The 20,681-nt window shown below is 63.7% G+C and overlaps 3 protein-coding genes across 3 annotated transcripts; 1 reads left to right on the top strand and 2 right to left on the bottom strand.

Annotated features, from left to right (window-relative positions):
- Positions 1 to 14: 14 nt before the first annotated feature.
- On the top strand, positions 15 to 14,426 carry CHLRE_05g240700v5 (uncharacterized protein). The gene is made up of 27 exons (XM_043062371.1): positions 15 to 278; positions 689 to 955; positions 1,400 to 1,539; positions 1,799 to 2,980; positions 3,330 to 3,454; positions 3,922 to 4,017; positions 4,173 to 4,390; positions 4,618 to 4,717; positions 5,277 to 5,427; positions 5,653 to 5,702; positions 5,870 to 5,954; positions 6,367 to 6,461; positions 6,710 to 6,783; positions 7,089 to 7,219; positions 7,370 to 7,464; positions 7,827 to 8,044; positions 8,297 to 8,409; positions 8,791 to 8,907; positions 9,175 to 9,307; positions 9,528 to 9,624; positions 9,816 to 9,960; positions 10,408 to 10,534; positions 10,883 to 11,019; positions 11,371 to 11,490; positions 11,775 to 11,922; positions 12,225 to 12,385; positions 12,642 to 14,426. The coding sequence occupies exons 1-27, from the start codon at positions 143 to 145 to the stop codon at positions 13,590 to 13,592; spliced, it is 5,412 nt and encodes a 1,803-aa protein (XP_042924934.1). The 5' UTR covers positions 15 to 142; the 3' UTR covers positions 13,593 to 14,426.
- Positions 14,427 to 14,438: 12 nt separating this feature from the next.
- CHLRE_05g240750v5 (uncharacterized protein) lies at positions 14,439 to 18,414 on the bottom strand. The gene is made up of 4 exons (XM_043062372.1): positions 18,166 to 18,414; positions 17,148 to 18,008; positions 15,743 to 16,957; positions 14,439 to 15,533 (listed from the first exon to the last, which is right to left on the bottom strand). The coding sequence occupies exons 1-4, from the start codon at positions 18,325 to 18,327 to the stop codon at positions 15,216 to 15,218; spliced, it is 2,556 nt and encodes an 851-aa protein (XP_042924935.1). The 5' UTR covers positions 18,328 to 18,414; the 3' UTR covers positions 14,439 to 15,215.
- A 344-nt stretch (positions 18,415 to 18,758) lies between these two features.
- Positions 18,759 to 20,644, bottom strand: CHLRE_05g240800v5 (uncharacterized protein). Its single transcript, XM_001697650.2, has 2 exons — positions 20,290 to 20,644; positions 18,759 to 20,153 (listed from the first exon to the last, which is right to left on the bottom strand). The coding sequence occupies exons 1-2, from the start codon at positions 20,487 to 20,489 to the stop codon at positions 19,835 to 19,837; spliced, it is 519 nt and encodes a 172-aa protein (XP_001697702.1). The 5' UTR covers positions 20,490 to 20,644; the 3' UTR covers positions 18,759 to 19,834.
- Between the last annotated feature and the right edge of the window lie 37 nt (positions 20,645 to 20,681).

Below are 20,681 nucleotides of genomic sequence, written 5' to 3' on the forward strand. Positions count from 1 at the left end.
CATTTTTTAACGTTGTGACATAATGACAGTCTTGCATTTATAGCAACGCAATCGTCAACTGGACAGCGCGTAGGAGCTAGTGCCGCGGGACGCCATGGAATTAGAATGGACTTGTTTCAGTAGTCATTACACTTCGGCATAAATGCATAGCAGACAGCGCCGGGCGCTCTGCGCCCTTCTTCTCGGGGTTGTGTTCAGCATTTCTTCACTTGCCCGTGCGAACTTGTTTAATGCCTTTACCTATGATGAAGAGGATTTGGGAACGCCGCTCTTAGCTGGTAAGCGGGTAGAGCGCGACGTTAGCCCGTTTCAAGACAAGTCCGGCCAAAACTGCGCCAGTGCAGCCAATACGTGATGAGAAAAGCTGCTTTAATAAAGATAACTTGTTGCTGGGAGGGGCCACTGGAAACCTTAAGTTGTCAACCATGGGCGTGCGGCACCGGTTACGGGTCGCACCCTTTGTGCCCCCTTGTCGAATGGCGCGCCCCTTCCCTCGATGCGCCTATCTGCACACCCCTGCCCATCCACGCCACCACGCCATCCTTTGCGCATGCCTTGCTGTGTGCAGTCCTGTTTACTCGGAGCCATGAACCTCCCACGCACGTAACAGCACAAAAGCACTTTAATGACCCCCTGGTTCCCCCCGCAACTGCACTTGCTCCCTTGCTCCGGCTCCCCACCCATTCAGGCGAGAACCTTGCCGGGCGCAGCCCCAGCCCCAGCCCTGGCCCTGGCGCGCAGCGCTCCTCCTCCTCCAAAGATGCCTCCTCCACCACCGCCTCTGCCCCCGGCTCGCCCTCCCTCTCCGCTGGCATCCGCCCTTTCATGGCGCTCAAGGTACGGCCCGAGGCGGCGGCGGCACGTGATGTACAGGTGCTGTACAAGCAGGGCAGCGCCGCCGCCGCCACCGCCTACCTACTGTTCGCGGCAGCGGAGCCGCTATCGCAGGCGCCGGGTGCGTGGACAGGGGGGTTGTAGTGGGGTGGATTGTAATTACCAGCCCAAACTGAACTAAACCAAGCCAAGGGGGTTGCTCTGGCCTCTGGGGGAATGGTTGCTGAAGGCTGGGGGATAATGGTACAAGGCTGATGAGAGCGATGATTATGAATGGATGGTTGTCATAGGAGCTGAACTCAACGGGTTTGACTGTGACTCTGTGAGAGATTGGGTTGAGGGAATGGGAAGTAGACTGAGTTGGGTTCGTGGCTTGGTGCTCGGAACGGAATCAGGCCGCGCTCAGGCAAACCATTGCTGGCCGTCCTCGATCCAAACCGCCCCCACGCTCCACGCACACAAACACTCACATGTAATATTTCCCCTCAACACACGCACACACACACACATACACATACACACACATACACACGTTTTACACCCCTCAACACACACATGGCCACAGGCGCCAGTTCGGCGCTGCTGCCGCTGCTGACGCCTGTGCTGCTGCGCACCTACGTCACCCAGCCCGAGCGCTGCGCCTCCGACATCGCCCGGCGGCTGTACGAGCTGGCTGCGGAGCTGTACGGCACGTCCACACTGCAGGTATGGCAAAGGGTGCGCACAACGTGACGTACATGTCGGTTGAAAGGTTGGCGGTCGGTTGCTTTCGTGGCGATCGCTTTGCCACGGTTACTGTCGTCGTGTGCTTGCTGTGCTCCGCCCACCTGCGTCTCACACCCGCTCCCAACACACCTTCCACCCTCTGCTCCCTCCTTCCCCTTCCTCCCCCACCATTGTGCCTGGCCACAACTTCATGTCTGCTGAACTAATTATGAATGCAATCCCCTCACCACCACCCCAGGCCTGCCACTACGCGCTGTACCAGTCCCTTCGCTCGGTGTTCGCCTGGGTGCGCGACAACACGCCGCTGGCGCTGGTGCAGCCGCCGGGGCAGCCGGACGCGCGGGTGGCGCTGCCCGACCCCGACCTCACGTCAGACCTGGAGCTGGTGCTGGCGGTGGCGGCGGCGCTTTCGGATCCAGAGCAGCTCGGACCTGGATCTGGGTCGGAGGTCGGGGACTGGATCCAGGGCAGCTGCGGCCTGGATCCGGAATCCGCGGCGGGTCTGGTTCCGCGGATCGTGGCGGTGCTGCGGGACTTGGTGGGCGACGCGCCGATGCTGAGTCAGCTGGCGGCGGAGCTGCATGAGTCACACTGGGCGGTTGAGAGCAGCCCGGGGCCGCTGGCGGCGGCGGCGGCGGGGGCGGCGGCGGCGGTTGAGGGCGGCGAGGAGGCGGCCGGCGGAAGCGGGCGCAGCAGCAGCAGTGCCCGGCAGCCACAGGTGCGCGGCGTGGGTGGGAGCCAGGAAGGGGAGCAGCAGCAGGCGGCAGAGGAGGCGGCAGAGGAGGCGGCAGAGGAGGCGGCAAAGGCGGCGGCGGAGGACGCGCAGGCGGAGGCGGGGGCGACGGAGGAGGTGCGAGCACGGCGGCGGGTGGCGCTCCAGGCGTACCGCCGCTGGGCGCGCGGCAGTGGCGGTGGCGGCGCTGGCAAACGACGCATGACACATCAGCAGCTCCAGCTCCAGCAGCAGCAGCTGCTGCAGGAGGCGGAGGACGTGGGGGAGGAGGCGGAGGAGCGGCGGCGGCTACTCGATGTGGTGCTGGCGGCAACACAAGCCGTTGGTGCTGGTGCTGGCGGCGCCGCCGATGACGAGGTGTCGGCCGGCAGCGGCTCCGACGCCGCCGGTGCAGATGCCGACGACGCAGCCGACGATGTTAACATTGCGGCGGCGCGGCGGCGGCGCTTGGCGGCGGTGCCGTCGACCTTCTTCTACGGCCAAACCCCCAGCGATTTTAGCATCTCGGCGCCGTCTGCCATGCCGGCGGTTACGTTCCCGCTGGTTTTCCACATCCTGTTGTACACTGACACGGACGGCGTGTCGGTTGGTCCGGTAAAGTACGGCCAGTCAAGGGCGTTCGTTGACCGTCTGGTCAAGATCACCAACCACATGGCCAAACCGTCAAACGTACAGTTCTTCGTCAAGGTGCGGTGGGGGCACCACAATTGGAATTAGGAACAGCGCACAACAATGAGCTATGCTGTACTGGGGAAGCCACGGGCGACACACATACGGCAGTTGCAGACGGTACCTGCAGAACTGCCTTTGCAGCGGTCTGCCACCTTGCCCTGGCTTCACTCACAGCCACTCGCTCATTGCCACTCTGCACATGCACACCTGGCCCCTTGGGGGCGCACCTCCCCTTAAACGAAAACCTCACGCCTCACGCCCCTCACGCCTCACGCCCCACGCCCCTCACGCCCCACGCGCCTCACGCCCCACAACCACGCGCTGGGCTCTCCTCGCACGTCGCCTCCTCCCTCCCCACACACAGGAGGTCCGGTCCGACCCGCAGGCTTACCCCTACCTGCGCCAGCCCTCCCGCGCCGCTTGGCTGTCCTGCCCCCTGGGCGGCGACGGCGGCGGCGCCTGCCTGCGCAACAGCACCTGGCTCAACAGGCGCGTGCGTGTTTGTCGGAATGGGGGTGGCGGTGGTGGTGATGGTGGTGGGGGTGGCGGTGGTGGTGGTGGTGGTGGTGGTTGGGGTGGCGCTGGTGGGGGTGACGGGGGTGGTGATGGTGGCGGGGTTGGGGGTAGGGGTAATTTGCTCGAGCCCAACGAAGTAGGTCCCAATGGTCAAGGGATCGTCAATCCCGGGGTTGGGTGTGGGGTTAGGGGTGCGGGTGGGCGTGGGCGTGGGCGTGGTGTTGGTGGGTTCAGCTGGGGCTGTGCTGGCACACGGCACCCACACGACACCCCACACCTGTGCTTCTATGAATTGTGGGATGTGCCCCCACACACACACCTCGCTCATGCTTGCAAGCGGCGCGAGCGCACCACAAGACGCGCTCTCGCCGCCTGACCGTCCGGCAACCCCTGGCCCCCGCCCGCCCCCCACCTCCCGCCCCTCGCCCCTCGCTGCGCAGTGTTGTGGTGGACTGGCCGCGTTCCATCAACGTGTTCGTGGCCTCCGACTCCACCGCGGGCGCGGGCGTACCGTTGGGATACGCCTGGGTGCCGGCGTGAGTGCGGCTGCAGCCGCATTCGTGCTGGGGGGTTGGAGCTAGTGCTACCCGGCTGGGTCTGTTGTGTGTTTGTTTCCCGCCCACCCTCCCCACCCTCCCCAACCTTCACCTCTCTGTACCAATCTTTGCAACCCTCCCGCACCTTCCCGCAGCTCCGACCTGCTGCCCGACCAGGGCCACGTGTTCATGACGTGGGACGGCGTGTCGGCCGACGGATCCAACCAGCTCGCGATGTACAACGACGGATCCAACACGCTGCTGCACGAGCTCTTCCACCACCTGGGCCTGCACCACACCTTCAACACCGCCAACAGCAACGGCAACAGCTGCAACGACGACGACTACGTCGTCGACACGCCCGCCACGTTTAGTGAGTGGCGGCAGCGTTGTGATCGCTAGCTTAGTTTTGTCCCTCTGGGTTTGCTGTCTGTGCTCCACGAGGCGTATGAGGCGAGGCTACCGTACTGTACCGTTCGATCCAATCCGGGCTTAAGAATGAACCCATCCCACCGCATCCAAGCCTATGCAGCTTCTACAGTATAAGAGGTGTCGCAACCCCGCCGCTCCTAATACCGTCCATCGCCTTTACCCCCACAGGCTCCGCCAGCAGCAGCAGCTTCTACGGCACTGCTACAGCCTACTGCATGTCTGTGTTCTGGGGCGTGTACGGCGGCGACTGGGACGCCACCTACACACGGTGCGTGCGTGTGTGTGTGTGTGTGTGTGTGTGCGTGTGTGTGTGTGCGTGTGTGTGTGTGTGTGTGTGTGTGTGTGTGTGTGTGTGTGTGTGTGTGTGCGTGTGCGTGTGCGTGTACGACACATGTCACTGGGGTGTGTGCCACGGGTGTGTGTGCCATGGTGTGCCAGTGCTGAGCAGGCCCAGCACGACGCTTTTGGGGCGGGCTGTTGGTGGTTATGCCGCCGCCTCGGCGTGAGATGAAACGCACCATCATGGAATAGCCCTAGCCGCTCTCAGGCGTTCCAAACCTCCTCTTGCCGCCCTGACACATCCGGCCCTGACATTCCCACAACACTCGCTGCTGCGCATGCCTCGCCACGCCACCCCACGCCACACACGCCACACACCCCTTGTCCTGAACACCCCAGAGCCCATCCCACCTCCCTGACACGCCCCGAAGCTCCCTGACACGCCTGGGAACTCCCTGACACGCCTCGGAACTCCCTGACACGCCTCGGAACTCCCTGACACGCGGCTTTTCATCGCTTCATGCCGCAACACACACGAATTACAACAGGTGGAGTAGCACCCTGGGCATTCCCGAGAGCGACATGAACGCGTGGGCTGACTCCTGCCCCAGTCGCGCCGGCTATGACGAGCTGGGCAACTACATGACGTACAACACGCCCGTGTGCTTCGCGGCGCTTGGGCACCTGACGCTGGGGCAGGTGCGCGTTGCGTGTGGGGGGGATGCTGCAGTGAGGGTACTTTGAAAGGAAGCACGGAAGCATGCCTGGAAGAATACATGGAAGAATGCATGGAAGAATGGGAGGACAGGCCTGCATTGTAGCTTGCGCTATGACCATTTAGGTGAAGGTGCTCAACCATGCTGCCATGGGCCGCTCTCACGCCTCCCCCGCCTTTCCAACAACTACGACGCACGCCACACACAGGCCCAGCGCGCGCATTTCATCACCTCGGAGCTCAACCCCACCCTGTACCGGTGCGTGGGGGGAGGCGGGTTTGCCACGGCAGGAACGGCATTCCACCCACCTATCACACACTGGGACTCCTGATACCGTACGTGGCACCATAGCACATTGCTTCATGTGTGGTGTTACACAAACTCCCACTCGGGATGGAATCCTGGTGTTGGCTGCAACGCCGCAGGTGGGGGCAGTACTACGCCTCAATCGCCGCGCCCCCTCCGCCGGCGGCCTCGCCGCCGCCCGAAGCCTACACCAACATCTGCAAGGTGCGGTTCGATATTGCGGCTGACAGGGCTCGGCCTGGCACGGCTGCGGCTGCGGCTGTGGCTGCGGCTGTGGGCGCGGCTGTGGCCTCCGCGTCTGCGTCTCTTGGTCGCTTCGTGTGCAGCCCGTAACAGCACCGGTATGCTCGATCCCGGTTCTAAACAAACTCGGATGAACGGCTCTGCTGCGAGTGCGGCTGCGGCTGCGGCTGCGGCTGCGGCCCCTGGCTTTGCGTCTCATGCCGCTCACGTGTGTAGCCCGGGCCCATAGGGGCTCCTGCTCGTTAACAATTTATTTCTCGGTGCGGCACCGGGTTCACAAAGTGCACCATGCCTCTCTGCAATCCTCCGCACCTCTCAGCACCCCTCAGCTCGCTGCACCCGCCTGCCGCCGCATCCACCCACCGGCACGCAGGCCAGCCGCAGCAACTGCGCCTGCAAGCCGAGCTGGACCCTGGGCATCACCACATACAGCTTCTGCGACCGCATCGGCGCCAACAACTCGCTCTCGTGAGTTTTCCTGCTACTGCAGTGTCGATGTCGCGATACGGCGTGAGGCGTGCCCATGCAACGCAGTACGGTAGAACTTGGGGCACGGCCGGCTGCCCGGACACGAATGCCCAAGGTCCCGTTGCAACATACCGTACACAACCACCCTCCGCCTGCTGGCTACATCGCTTCACTTCTCTGTACCACCTTTGCAGCCCCCGTGCACCAATGTCTGAAATAAAGTGAATGGAAACGCTGCACTCACACAGGTGCGAGGTGGCCGACCCCGCCTCCTGCGGCGACTGCTCCGGCGTGTCGGGCCCATGCATCCTGGGCTGCACAGGTGCGTAAACGTTTATGTGTATGCGCATGCGTGTGTGTATGTGCGTGTGCATATTGTTTGTGGGTGTACTTGTACGTGTATGTGTGTGCATGTTTGTGCTTTGCATGCTTAACTGACAAAGACGAGCGCGTGCTTACGTGCCACAAGGATAGATGGCATTGGTTATGGAATTGGCGGGCGGGCTGTTATGGCAATACCACATGCGCAGGGGATCTATGCGGCAGTTGGGGCAGTATGAATGTTTGCCATGCAGTCCGCTCCATTCTTGTCCCACTCTCCCCTTCTGCGCACCACTTTCACCACAGGCACGGCTAGGCAGTGTCGCAAGTCGCTGGCGCCAGGCTTTGCCGCGCCGCCACCGCCGCCACCGCGCCCGCCGTTGCCGCCGCCGCGCCCGCCGCCGCCGCCGCCGCGTACGGTTTCTGACGCCTGCAAGGTTAGGGGCCCTGCCGATTGCTTGCACAGTACCAACTTGTGGCCTCAGCCTGTCAGCTACACAAAGTTGCAACCCCTCTCACCTTCGTCGCAAATGCCGCTTGACTGACTGCTACTTCCGTTTCCTTTCTTTCATTTTTTCTTCATACAGAAAACCGCCTCCGGCTGCGACTGCCGCTCCTCCTGGATCTACAATGACAATTTCGCCAGCTACTGCGCCGCACCCGACGGCGCGCCCGTGCTGTGGTGGGTGTCGTGGGGCGTTCCGTGTGGTTGTTGCAAAGTATTTGTTAACAAGAGAAACGGACCACGATGCGGAGCGGCTCCTGTCCCTTCATGCATCCATCCATATCGCACACGCGTGCTGCTCAAGAAAGAGCCTGTGCGGCTCTGGCTCCCTACCCTGACACGCCCACCCACTCCTACCCACTAGCTGTTGCCCCCATTACCAATTTCCCATCCTCACTCTCCCACTCTCCTCTCCCACTACTCCATGACCGCGCACTCCTGACTAAAACCCAAACACCGACACCCCACGCCCACTCCCAGCCCCAATCTCCCACTCCCGTCCTCCAATTCCCACCCTCTCGTCCTCACGAGCCCCACAGGTGCCAGGTGGACGCCGCCTGCCCCACCTTCGCAGACAACCCCTACGCCAACTGCGCCCCCAGCCTCACCTCCGCCCAGTGCGGAGGCGACCTGGTCCGCTACTCCAATAGCGACAACCTGGCCCCAGCCCTGCCCGCCTCCCCGCCCGCCCCGCCGCCTTTGCCGCCGCGCCCGCCCGCGCCGCCGCCCAACCCGCGCCCGCCCGCGCCCAGCAGCGGTGCGTGCGTGCGTGTCCCGTGTGCTGCCTTCCCTTGGGAACGGCAGTATGCTTGCGTGTGTGTGGGGGGGGGGAGTCAAAGAGCACAAGGAATACAAAGCGCAAAGCCAGAGTACGTTGTGTGTGTGTGTATGTCTATCGCGGCCCTGAGTATGATCTCTACTACAAACATGGACACGCCCGCTCTTGTTCCACTCACATGCCTCGCTCCCGACTCCTTCACTAAACCCACGCCCGCCCACGCCCTGACAGTTGCTGTTGCGCGCACCTCGGGCTCTGTGGCCATCTCCGCCAACTGCTCGCGGCTGCGAGACCCCGGCCTGGCGCTGGGCGACCTGCAGCTGGAGCTGGCCACGGCGGCGCAGGTGTGGGGGAGGGGGGGGGAGGTGGTGGGGGTGGGAGGGGAGGGAGGTGGTGGGAGGGGGAGGGAGGTAGGCGGGAGGGGGAGGGAGGTTGTGGTGGAGCTCTGGGGGAGGAGAGGAAGGGCGGGGAGGTTGGGGTTTGTAGACGCCAGCCCAACTACACTGGACGAGGAGGAGGAGGAGAGCGTGGGGAGGTGTGGAGGTGGAAGTGGTGCGGAGGGGCAGGTGTTGCGGCAGGGGCTGCGCCTAGCACATACCGGTACCCAACGCGCACCCTGCTTTTCAAAACCTACTACATTTAATTTATTGGTTTCCCCCCTCCACCTTCCCTGCTGTTTAGTTGACTATGACTTTCCCCATACTTCCTCCCTCGCGTACGTGCAGGTGCCGGAGGGCTCGGTGGTGTTCGGTGCGGGCGGCGCCGCCTGCAGCCCGGACGACGCCGCCCTGCTGCTCGCCAACTATACCGTGTGGTTCCCGCCCGAGGCCAGTGCGGTGGAGGTGAGGTGGCGTGTGTGTGTGTGTGTGTGTGTGTGTGTGTGTGTGTGTGTGTGTTTTTGTGTGTTGAGAGTGCGTGGGAAGGAGTGCGTGCCCGCCCGTGTGTTGGTGTTTGTGTGCAGACGCGCTTCGCCCTTTATCACCCCCGCCCCCAACACATTCACTTGAAACATAATGAAATACAAAACAATCACGCACACACACACAAACACAATTACACACACACACACACACACACACACACACACACACACCTAACCGCGCCCGCAGATCTCAAACGCTAGCAGGCTGCTGGGCTCCGCCGCCCGCCTGCGCGCCGCCGTGTCGGCTCTGTTCACGGCGCGTTGGGGCGCAGTGGCGGCCGCCGCCGCCGGCAGCCCCGTGGTGCTGCGGCAGGCCGCACGTGAGCAGGAGTCCGGGGCACCTGTGGGGTGGGGGGCTTTCTACGGTTATAGTATTGGGTACCGTAGTAAATGTCGAGTCAGGCGGCCTTGCCAAATCGATAATAGTATCTGTTTCCTTACAGTACCTTGTGAACCTGGAGTAGCTTCTGTCGCGCTCTCCCTCAGCTCCCGTCTCACCGATCGTGTGTGTGTGTGTGTGTGTGTGTGTGCTGTTTGCAGTGGTGGGCTCTGGGCCCTACTTTGCGATGCGGCCGCTCAACTACAGCTCGGGGGTGGTGGAGGCGCTGCTGCCGGACGGAAGCCTGGGCGTGGTGTGGTGAGTAGTGCGGGTGACGGCGGCGGCGGCAGCAAGTGGTGGTTACGTGCGTACCGTACGTAACTGTGGCTTGGACGGCTGTGATTTGGGTTACATACCTTCTTGCACACAGCTTCGGGGCCTCTCGTCTCTCATCCCCTTCCTTCTTGTGATATCGCTCTCTCGCACCCACTTGTTCAATGCACAAACAGTGCCGGAAGTTCCTCCTCCTCCTCCTCCTTTGGTGCGGCCGAGGCGACAGCGGTGTGTCGCTCGCTAGGCTTCACTGCCGGCGCAGCCGCCAGCGCGCCGGCCTCCGCGGCCTCCGACACCCGCTACGGCTCAGCCCTTTACTTGGTGGGTGGATGGTGGATGGATGGGGTGGAGTTGGAATGAATGCATGGTTTGCGTGTTTGTTGTGTGTGTGTGTGTGTGTGTGTGTCCGTGCGCCATTGCAGCGGCATGGGCTAGCCACGGCCAGCAATGACAGGAGAGGATGAGACTAGCCACAAGGAGACTAGCTACACCTCCTCACGTCGCCCCCTTGCCTATGCTACCCTTTACCAAACACAAGCGCACACACACACACACATGTTTTCCTTGTGCTCTTTAACACACACACACACACACACACAACACAACACAACACACGCACACACACACACAACATCGGGGGCAACATCGACAAACGCGGAGCTCTGTAACCGGCGTCGGTATTTGTTGGTAACTGCGCGCGCGTGTATGGCGGAATTTTGTTCCGTTTGATTCTTTGTTTAACACACACACACACACACACACACACAGGACGGTCTGTCGTGTGACAACGCCGCGGCCACACGGCTGGAGCAGTGCTCGGTGGCGGCCACTGGCGGCTGGGCGGTGGCGGGCGTCAGGTGCGGCCGCGGCGCCGTGGCAGCAGTCACATGTTCAGGTGCGTGTGTGGGTCCGTGTGTGTGGTTCGTGTGTGGGTGCTCGTAAGGAAAGGCACCCTGAAGCACGCACCTATTCGCTGCTCCACTATGTGCAACTCCTTCCGCGGCCCGTGCCGGCTGCCGTTGCCCCAGCACCATCTCCTCACCTACATACACAGGCACACACACACACATGCACACTGTCCTGTGCGTAACGTTTTCCTTGTGCTCTTTAACACGTGCACACACACGCGCTCTCTCTCTCCCCCGCTTTGGTAAACCCACACACACATACGCACGCACTCTCTCTCGGTACCTCACTAAGCGCTCCATCCATCCCTCCTGCTCCCACACACACATGCACACAGGCGGCACGGCGGCCAGCCTCGACGCCAATGTGACACTGGCCTTCGCCGCCGCCGCCGACTGCGCCGCCGCCGCAGGGCTGGGCAGCGGCGGCGTGTTGGCGGACCTTTTCACAGAGCTAGCAAACAGGGTGTACAAGGTGAGTGAGCAATGAGACCAGAACATAGAAAAGGTCGAGAGCACAGGATGAGAACGCAACACATCTGATCGCCAACGCGGCCTTTTTTCAGCCTTCTCACACATCAGCTGAGTAGTAGCCGAGTAGGCTAGCCGACTCCGCCACCGCCGGCTCTGCCCGCCACCGCCTCGCCACCACCGCCACCCCTCACCTCGCCACCACCACCACCACTCCTCACCTCGCCACCACCATCACCACCACCGGCACCTCGCCGCCTCCACCTTTGTTACCTTTGCCACTGCCGCCACCATCACCGCCACCGTCGCCACCATCGCCTCGACCTTGCCACCTTTACCACTGCTGCTGCTGCAGGTTTCTGCCGGCCGTGTGGTGCTGCGCGGCGGCAGCCCGCTGGCTTGCTCCGGCCCCGGCGCCGACCAGCTCCGTGTCGCCTACACGGTGCAGTTCCCCGCGGGCGCCAAGGCCTCGGAGGTGGGCGTGGTGGGCGCGTGCTGGTGGTGGCGGATGCTTAACGGCTTGGATGACGGCGACGATGCGTCTGCACCGGGCCCCGCCTGCTGCTTAGCAAGCGCACCACTCGCTTTCGCAGGGTCACACGCGCGCACGCTATGTTGAGTACCTCTAGTACCGGTATCCATCCTGAGAGCTGAAACCACTCACAACATATGCGTTCCCCCAGTTCTTGCACCCACCACCACCACCTCCTGCCACACCTTCCGCATGCCGCTGCTGCTGCCAACCCCCCCTGTCAACAGGTCGACGCCGCACAGAACGCCACTAGCGCCGCCGGCCTGGGGGGCAGCCTGGCGGCCTCGCCCTTCGCGGCCAAGTGGGGGCTGGCCGGCGGCGCGCCGGTGACGGACGCGGGCGCGGACACAGGCGTGGCGCTGGACAGCGCGGCATGTGGGTCTTGGGTCCGGGGTTGGGAGGATTGGGAGGCTTGGAGGGGGTTGAGGGGAATCTGGGGGTTGCGCAAGAGTGATTGTTCTGGTGCGGGCGGCGGCCTGCTGTGCCGACCAATGCGTTTGGTTTTGCCATCTGGCCTTGGCATTGCTTGGGGAGCGTGACGCATGCGGGATCCCCCACCCGGGCACGCTCACATACCTGTTTTCCTGCACCAACGCCGAGTACAAGCTTCCTGTCCCTGTAGCAATATTGAAGCAAAACTCCTTTTCTTGCTCCTCCGCCTGAATCATGCGACCCAGTGTGTGGCGGCAGCAGTGGCGCCGACAGCTCGAGCACGCGCGTGTGTGTGGCCGTGGCGCAACTGGCTGGCGAGGGCGGATCCGGCAGCAGTCGTGGCGGCGGCGGCGGCGGAGAGAGCTTCCTCAACAAGGCATTGCTCGGCCCGCTAACGGGTGCCATGGTGGGTGCTGGACATATGATGTTATTCATGCAGCCATATCTCCTCCTCGATCGTTTGCGCTCAGTTCGCTTTGGTTTGGGGCTGGTATCTACAACCCTCCCTTACCGCTCACGTCACATTTTCCCCATCCGCCGACATGCGGCCCGTCTTCATTGAGTCCCTTAGGCGGTGCCTGCCTTCGCCGTAGCCTACTAAATGATGACCATCAGCATCTCATCCTGATTGCGCCTCTCCTGTTTCCCACACCAACCTGCAGGTCATTGGCATCGGCGCCGGCGTCTTGGTGCTGATCGCGCTGGTCATTGGCGGTGTGGTGTTCTTGCGCCGCCGCAGCTCCGCACGCGTGCAGCCCGGGCGCGGCGCCGCCGCGTCCGCCTGGGGCGCCAACAGCGCTGGCGGCGGCGGCGGCAGCGGCGGCAGGCCCGCCGCCGCCACCGCCGCCGTCACGCCCGCGCCCGCCGTGTCGCGGAGCCGTGTCGCCCCGGCGCCCGAGGTACGGGCACTGGACAGCGATGCAGACATGGCGCGGCCGATGGTGACGTCAGCGGCGGCGGCGGCAGCGGCGGCGGCGGCGGCGGCGGCGGTTGGCGCCGCCGCCGGCGACAGCGTGACGTCGTCGGTGGCGCCGCTGCCGCTGCCGCGGCAGTTGGTGGCTGTACGGAACGCAGGGGCCGCGGCCGGCGGCGGTGGCGGCGGCGGCGACGACTCCGATGTGGAGTCCCCCGTAGTTCGCTCGCTTCCGGAGCCTTCATCACTGGCGGCGGGCCGGCCGGGCGTGGGGCCGCCGGGCGCCGCCGGTGCGGAGGCGGCGCCGTCGGAGCCGGAGCTCATTGGCCCCGTCAGCCGGCCGCCGCCGCGCGGCGGGCTGGCGCCGCTGGCGCCGCCGGCGGGCGGGTCGTTGCGGCCGACGCCGCTGGGCGACCTGCGGCGCTCGGGCGGGGGCACGCCGCTCGCGGCGGAGCCGGAGCTGCTGCTGCCGCCGCCGGCGGGCGCGCGGCGTGGCGTGCTGCCGCCGCTAGACGGCCCGGGGCCGGCGGGGCCGCTGGGCGAGGGGCGGCTGGTGCCGGGGCCTCCGCCGGCGTCGCCGGCGGGCGCGTTGGCGGCGGGGGCGGTGGCGGCTGCGGGACCGGGGCTGCGGCATGAGGCGGCCCTTGTGTCTGAGTCGCCGGGGCCCCGGCCCAAGAGTTCGCGCCGGACGTTGCTTTGAAGCCAGCTAGCCGGCTGGCTTGATATCAGATGTGTGTAATGTTAAGAGATTGTCGACGCAGTATGGCTTCAAGTAACAGCGGTGAGCTTGTGCTCGTTAGCTAGCGAGCTGCCTAGCTGGCGTGCGCCTCGTGTGATTGCTACTAGCATGTGATGTGTGTCTTGATGCATCCTCACCTCTACATTCCGACTCTCGTCCCTTGTATCACGATCGAAGAGACAATGCACCGGACTCGCGTGACGCTGGCTACTAGTTGGAATCTATCTGGTAGGAATGGCACTACTTGAAATGTTTTGGGGCAACCGGGGAACAGTCCTGGGTGCTTACCGGTTGCGTGCCTGATGTGTGCGGCATTCATATTCATAAATGAAACATTATGACAAGCGTACGGCGGGTGGATTCGGACGTAGCTCCTCGCAGGACGGGACCGGCGAGCCCGGTAACTAGCCTTGGAATAGCTGCGGTTGTTTGAGAGTTGGGGCAGCAGTTTGGGAGTTTAGCGTTGCGTATGCTTGGCGTCCCTTGGCGCAACATCTCAAGCCAGTGTTGCTGGTATATGGCTGTGTTGTGTATGTGTAGGCTAGGTGCCTGAGGACCCAAGGACTTGCATGCAGTACCTAGGGGACACACGCACGTGTCCTAATTCGCTTTGTCGCCATCTGTCAGTTCAATGCTGGCCTTACTGGCGCGTACACGGTCCTGACTCACCAAGGCGCCTGCAATGTGATACATTATGTGATGAGCTGAGGAGCATACAGTTCCAATGCACGGCGCTGTTCTGCTATTTCCTGTTCGGAAGCATCCACAGCGTTCCGTGGCAATACATGAATATGTCCACGTTGCATCTCAGCTAGTCAGCTATAACAGCCACGGTACTACGCATGGGACAACCCGCCAACCTGCCGCCCCTTACTCTGTGCATTGCACGTTGCATCTGCTACAGCCACTGCAGCTTCCTGTCAGCCATGAGGCAGTGCCAAATCCTTGTCAGGTAGGCGCATACCCCATTTACGTGCAGCACGTAGTACTGGCCAACATCTCGTAGAACCGGCTGTCCGGTGTGCTGATCAAATAAAGCCAGCGGCACGCGGCCATGGGGTGCGGGCTCCCCTTCCGACCGCAGCCGTACTTATGATGAGCACAATACGGTTGTTGCACGGCCCTAGGCGCTTTCCGCCGCCTCACATCAGGCTGGCATCATGCCCAGGCATAAACTCAGGCAGCGCGCCTGTCCCCACCTGCCACCACCGCGTGCCCCCACCCGCCACCACCATACTGTACCGCAGTTACTAGCCAAGAACCGCACAGCCAACTGAGTCTGAGCAGACAAACAACACTCAACCGTGGGAAGACTGCAAAAGAGGACCTATCAGAGACCGAAAACGGGCCTGGTTTGTCTGGACTCCTTGTTGCTTCATTCATAAACACCTTGTTGCTCCACAACACCAACCCATACATGCGCCCCGTACGTTTTGCAGGGGACAGTGCTCTTTGATGGCTTGATGCGGACTTCACCAAGCAATAAGCCGCCTGCAGCCGCGGGTACGGACACGGCGGGGCGAAACCCCACATGACACCACATGACGCTGGCTGTTAAGACAGGAAGTAGAAGTTGCCAGGACCTTATGATCTGTCTGACCTGTAGTCACCATCGTAGCTATAGCAGTAGCCATCGTCATAGCCATCATCATCGTAGTCGTCGTCAAGCAGGTCGCTGGTGTCAGGCTCAAGCTCTGCTTCTGACCACAGCTCCCGCACGCCCCAGTCCAGATCCATCAGCTGCTGCAGCCGCTCCAGCACCCCCTCAGTCACCCGGCTGGCCCCAGCCTGGCCCATGCTGCGGGTGCTGCTGATGCCACGGCGGCCACCACCACCCGCACTGCCGCCGCCACCGGTGGCTCCGGCCGCCGCTCCAGACCGGGACCAAAGCTCCGTTAGCACCTGTGGCCATGTGCATGGGATGGCAAGGCGATGACGTTGTTAGCACGGACAGCGTAAGAGACGCTTACCTGCTTACTCATGCATGTCGAACTTTGTTATGAGGCTAGAGGCAGAACTGCAAGCTGCCAATAAGGCCTGCTCCCATCTCGACTCGAGAATTGAGGAACCCGTGGGTGGACAGGTTGAAGATGGACGCGCGTGCGACGCACCTGAAAAAACCCCGACTTGATAGCGTCGGCAGTACGGGACGGCCAGGACCCTGGGCTGGACCTGACTGGAACCGCAACCGCCGAGAAAGCCGCCGGCGCGCCTCCCACTGCAGGCGGCACCATCGCGGCCGCCAGCGCCGTCGCATCCGCCAGCGAGCGGCATTCCAGCAGCAGTATTCCTGCCTCTGGCGCCGCCACGTGAACACCTCTGCTGAGGCGCCGGCGGACGCTGTAAGTCAGTCCCTCATTCTCAAAGGCCGTGGCCGCCGGCCCCTGGCGGGCTACCGTAGCTGCCGGCGATGGCAGCTGTGACACGCTGGCGGCTGCGGCGAAGCACGAGTCGAGGACGTCCTCTAGCCAGTCAGCCCATGCCGCGTCACTCAGGTCGGCAAAATAGCTGGTGCGCTCGGGGGCGCGCGGCAGCTTGCCCCGCAGGAGCAACAGACCTGGCGTCAAACGCTCCATGTTATCACTGCTGCTGCCGCTGCCGCCGCCGCCGCCGGTGATGTCGTTGCTACCTGACGCGCCCTCGCACCCGCCGCTGCGCCCGCCAACAGTGGCACCAGTGGCGCCGCCGCCCGCCGCTGCCGCGGCACCGCTGGCGTGCAACGCCTGCGCCCACAGCCTCTCCACCGCCTCCCGCAACACCTCCTGCGGACTGGCGGTGTCCAGCTGCAGGCGCAGCCCGCCACCACCACTGGCAGCAGCGCCGCCGCCGCTGCGCTGCCCGTCTCCGGTGCTGCTGCCCAGGCCAAGCTGCTGCAGCATCAGCCCCAACTCCCGCCCACCCGCCGCCGCCGGATGAGCAGCGGTGCTAGTAGCAGTAGGCGTGGCCGTCGCCGCCGGCTCTGTGGTAGCGCCGGCGGCGCCAAGCACCGCATCGCGGCACAGCAAAGTGCCATGCCGCAGCTCCAGCGCTCGCGGCAACCCCACCATTCGAGCCGCCGACAGGAGCTCAGCCGGCGGGCTGTGGGTGTCGTACATGCTCGGATCGTACACCGAAGGCAGGTTGTCGGCCTCCACACACTCACAGCGGGCCAGCAGCCGCGGCAGGGCGGCCCCAGGCTCCAGCTCATTGCGCTCCAGCACCCAGCGCCCCCCGGGGCTGCTGATGAGCAACTGGGGGATGGTGGGCGGGCGCAGGCTGTCCAAAGCTGCCAGGAGCGCCGACACCAACAGTGGCTCCATGCGCCCAGTGTGTTGATCGGTGCATAGCTGAACGCAGGTCATGTGCCCGCAGGCCGGCAACGTCTCCCCCCCTGTCGCCCGCCCGACTACCTATGGTGATGTACCACAGCTCGCATATGCGGCTGCAGTTTCTCCTTGCAGCGCGACTGTTTCCTTTACGGGATTGGTTCAAAGTTAACCCCCCTGTCGCGCCGGTGCCGCCTGGCGCGAAGCCCACCTCAAGCACCGGCGCCTTGTCATTCTCCGTCAGCAGCACGAGGCCTCGCAGCTGAGGTGGGCGATGGCTGGACAGCAGCTTTGCCAGAAACCGCTCGCTGGTGCTGGAGAAACGGGTGCTGTCGACGCCCAGCGTGAGCTGCTCCAGCCGCTGCAGCTGCGCCAGGCCCTCCAGTGCGGCGTGCGTGGGGTCATCGGTGCTGCCACGGGCCTGCGGCGGCGGCGGCATGGGGACGGGCAGGACCAGCTCCCGCAGTTGGGGGCAGGCAGCCAGCGCGCCCAAGCCCTCCAGGTCAGCGCTCGTCGCTCGCGACAGGGTCAGCCGCCGCAGGGCCGGCAGGCCTGCGGTGCCGAGGATGCCGCAGATGCCGCCCTGCGGCGGCGGCCGGCGATCACCTTGGCTGTAGATGTAGCTGCCGCCGCCATCATTGAGCAGCTCCAACTCCTCCAAGCAGGGGAGCTTCGCCGCCACCGCCTCAGCGACGCGATGCTGGTTGTACCCCCAGCCGCTGACGACCAGGTGTGTGATCCGCTCCCTGACTGCAGCAGCAGGTGAGCTGCCAGCCAGCACGGTGCTGACGGGGTCAGAAACGCCCACGGCCCGGACCTCGAGTCGGCTGCAGCGAGCAAACTTCACAACAGGCGAGGCGAGGCCGGTCTGCTGCTGCTGCCGCTGCTGCAGTGCGGGAAGCCGCAGGTGCACATGCGTAATGGTGCTGTCATGAAACTGCTGCAGCTCGCGGCAGGCGAGGCGGCAGCCGGCCAGCCTCCGTGAAAAGGTATCGCCGAAGACCGCTGACCGCGCGTCCACAGGCAACGCCCGCAGCACGTCTAGCACTGTGTGTGTGCCTTCCATCTTGGCCTGTAACAGTGTAAAAAAGCAAGGCAGATGAAAACGCCCCCGTGCGTTACCATCTGTCACGGGTCGTGATTGGTGCTCCCGCGCCCATGCACACGCCAAATAATGTCGCCGCACCCCCCCCCCCCCACCCACCACCACAACGTTAACCCCTCCCCACCTTCATCACTTCATCTCCTCCATGCGGCTGCAGTGGCCCGCGGTTCTGCTGCGCCTCGCTTGCAGGCAGCGGCGCCAAGCTACTGCTGCAGTGGTGCGCTAGCTGCTGTGCCAGGCCACTCCCCCCACCTGCTCCGCCGCGAGCACGGGCCCCCTGCAGCATGCAGCAGCTAGCACACAGGCCGGATGAGCGGTGTGGAGGCTGCGTCAGGAGAAAGCAGGATGAAAAGCACGTCGCAGAAATAATCACACATACAGCCGTACGATCTCTGGGGCCCTGCGTAAGCGCGCCGGTATACCTACCGGTGCGTGCCGCAGACCCACCATCCGCAGTCCACACATGTGCCGCCGCCGCCAATGCACGCGAGTTAGCGACCCTGCCGGCGCTCCATCCCTCCGGCGGGCTGTGCCCACTCTTGCTATCAGGTGGCCCGGGGCCGACCCACGTCGTGGGCCCCGCGGGTGGGCCCCGCGCCTCAGGCCAGCGGCGGCCCAGCAGAAGGCGCCGTCGGCTGCTCGGCGCCGCTGCTGCAGCTGCCGCGCAGGCAGCCTGCTAGTAACCCATTTCTGCTTCAGGGCCTCTGAAGGTGGTGGAATTTTACGTGGTATACATCCGCTCCGCCTGGCCCACAGGCGCCACCAGCCACCCCCCATCGGCAGGCTGCGGGAACTGGTTGGCAAAGTGCGGGGCAAAAGCACCGATGACAGCGAAACACGTGTACAGTAATCACACGATCCACGAGCCCGGGACACACTGTCGCTGCCAGAAACTCTAGAGTCTGCGGGGCGACATACATCCGCAGAGGTTTCGCACCGTCGTGGCTGCCAGGCGTAGCGTGCCCACCTAGTAACACTGTGGTGTGCATCCGCTCACCCGCTGTCCCGTACGGCCGCGCCCCCGCTGTGCTGTTGCAGACCCGCCTCAACGCCCGTATTTTCCCCACGCTGCACCAGTCGCCGTCCAGCAATTGCCCATTCATATTACAGCGGATGCATGCACCCAATCAAACCGCCTGCACCGACGCCGGTTATTGCGGCGGTCGCCTGCATCCGCACTCGCTAGTGCTACTGCGTGCGCACGGCACGATGCTTAGTCAACCAGCTACACACCTGCAAGCCCAACCAGCCTAACGGCCGCATCATGCGACGGTTTGCTCGCCCTGTCGCGCGTTTGTAACGCGCCTCTTGCCAGCCTCGTTACGGTTCCTGTGACTGCTATAAGCCTGTCCACACGTCCACACACGCTAGCACAACATCAGCTTTCTAGATTCATAAGCTCAAGCCCCGCGTGCAGCACACGCGCCCTAGCTGCATCATGGAGCAGCACGAACATATGCCCTGCGCGTGCTGCTGTCCCCCTCAAGGACAACACACCTCCCGCGGTGCCACCGTGCCACAGTGCCCATCACTTCGCCTCACGCCGGCACCTACTGCCTCGCGCCTCGACGTCCAGCAGTCCATGCAGGCCCCCTCCAATCCTACACCCTCCAAGACGGTAGCTCGTCCCGTGGAGCGAGCCACACATGCACGCTCGCACCCGAGCTGGGTGCTGGACTGGGGGCGCGGCCTGGTAGCGCCGGCCGCCGTGTCCGTGTCACGGACACGGCCCGCCGCGGCGCCCCCTCCTCCCTCCCCCGCCCGGCGCCCCCGCAAGCAAGCCGCTAGCGCCCTTACGCCTCCAGCTCCTCATAGATGGCCTTCAGGTCCTCCGGCACCCGCCCCGTGTGCATGCCCAGCTTGACCTTGTACTCGTTGCGCATGAGCACGAGGTCATACGCCTCGTCCTCAATCATGTTCAGGTCCTTGCAGACCGCCACGAGCCGCTCCTTCAGGTCCGGCCGCTCGTTCAGCTTGTCTAGCATGCGCATCTCCGTCTCTAGCTCCTTGGCCGCGCGCGGGGCAGCCCAGTATTTGATGTCCAGGGCCTCCAGCGGCTTGGCGTGGTAAATCAGGTAGACACCAACGCCCATGCCGCCGAAACCAGCATACCTGTAGCCGTGCAGCTCGTTTGCTCAGAGCGCGACTCGCAAACTGAGCGAAATCAATTGACGAGACAGGATAGGCCCCAACACGCCATGCGAGCTATGCAGCAGATATATGATGCGTCTGGCTCACAGTCACTCACCAGTAGGGCTCCCACCACAGCGTCTTCCGGGGTTGCCCATTGATGGGCACCTCGCCAAAGAGGAAGCCGTTCTTGCCGGTCTGCGTGCCCTCCGACCAGAAGCTACCACCAGGGTACTCGCCACCACCACCGCGGACGCGCTGGTTGCGGAGGTATTGAGCTCCCACGCGGCGTGCAAGACCACGCAGGGCGTTTGACATTTTGCTTGCCTTTTGCTACGATATGTATACAAAATAAATTGCAATGTCTTGGGCGCGCCCCTAGCCAAAGAACAACGTTGTTGTGAGAAAACACACCAGGCTGCCTCCGCCTGTCTGAGTAAGTATACTAATCAACAATTCACCGTGCAGCTGACTGGACGAAATATTGCCAGTAGACGAGGCAGCCGAGTG

Source organism: Chlamydomonas reinhardtii, chromosome 5, assembly GCF_000002595.2.
Source record: "Chlamydomonas reinhardtii strain CC-503 cw92 mt+ chromosome 5, whole genome shotgun sequence".
In the NCBI taxonomy this organism is placed as follows: domain Eukaryota; kingdom Viridiplantae; phylum Chlorophyta; class Chlorophyceae; order Chlamydomonadales; family Chlamydomonadaceae; genus Chlamydomonas; species Chlamydomonas reinhardtii.

Coding starts and splice junctions, on each gene's coding strand:
- CHLRE_05g240750v5 (XM_043062372.1), bottom strand. CDS start 18,327: ATGCTGCAGGGGGCCCGTGCTCGCGGCGGAGCAGGTGGGGGGAGTGGC. Junction 18,009..18,165: donor GAGGAGATGAAGTGATGAAG/GTGGGGAGGGGT, acceptor ACACTGTTACAG/GCCAAGATGGAAGGCACACA. Junction 15,534..15,742: donor TCAAGTCGGGGTTTTTTCAG/GTGCGTCGCACG, acceptor ACATGGCCACAG/GTGCTAACGGAGCTTTGGTC.
- CHLRE_05g240700v5 (XM_043062371.1), top strand. CDS start 143: ATGCATAGCAGACAGCGCCGGGCGCTCTGCGCCCTTCTTCTCGGGGTT. Junction 10,535..10,882: donor GGCAGCAGTCACATGTTCAG/GTGCGTGTGTGG, acceptor ACATGCACACAG/GCGGCACGGCGGCCAGCCTC. Junction 11,491..11,774: donor CGGGCGCCAAGGCCTCGGAG/GTGGGCGTGGTG, acceptor CCCTGTCAACAG/GTCGACGCCGCACAGAACGC.
- CHLRE_05g240800v5 (XM_001697650.2), bottom strand. CDS start 20,489: ATGTCAAACGCCCTGCGTGGTCTTGCACGCCGCGTGGGAGCTCAATAC. Junction 20,154..20,289: donor CTGTGGTGGGAGCCCTACTG/GTGAGTGACTGT, acceptor GCACGGCTACAG/GTATGCTGGTTTCGGCGGCA.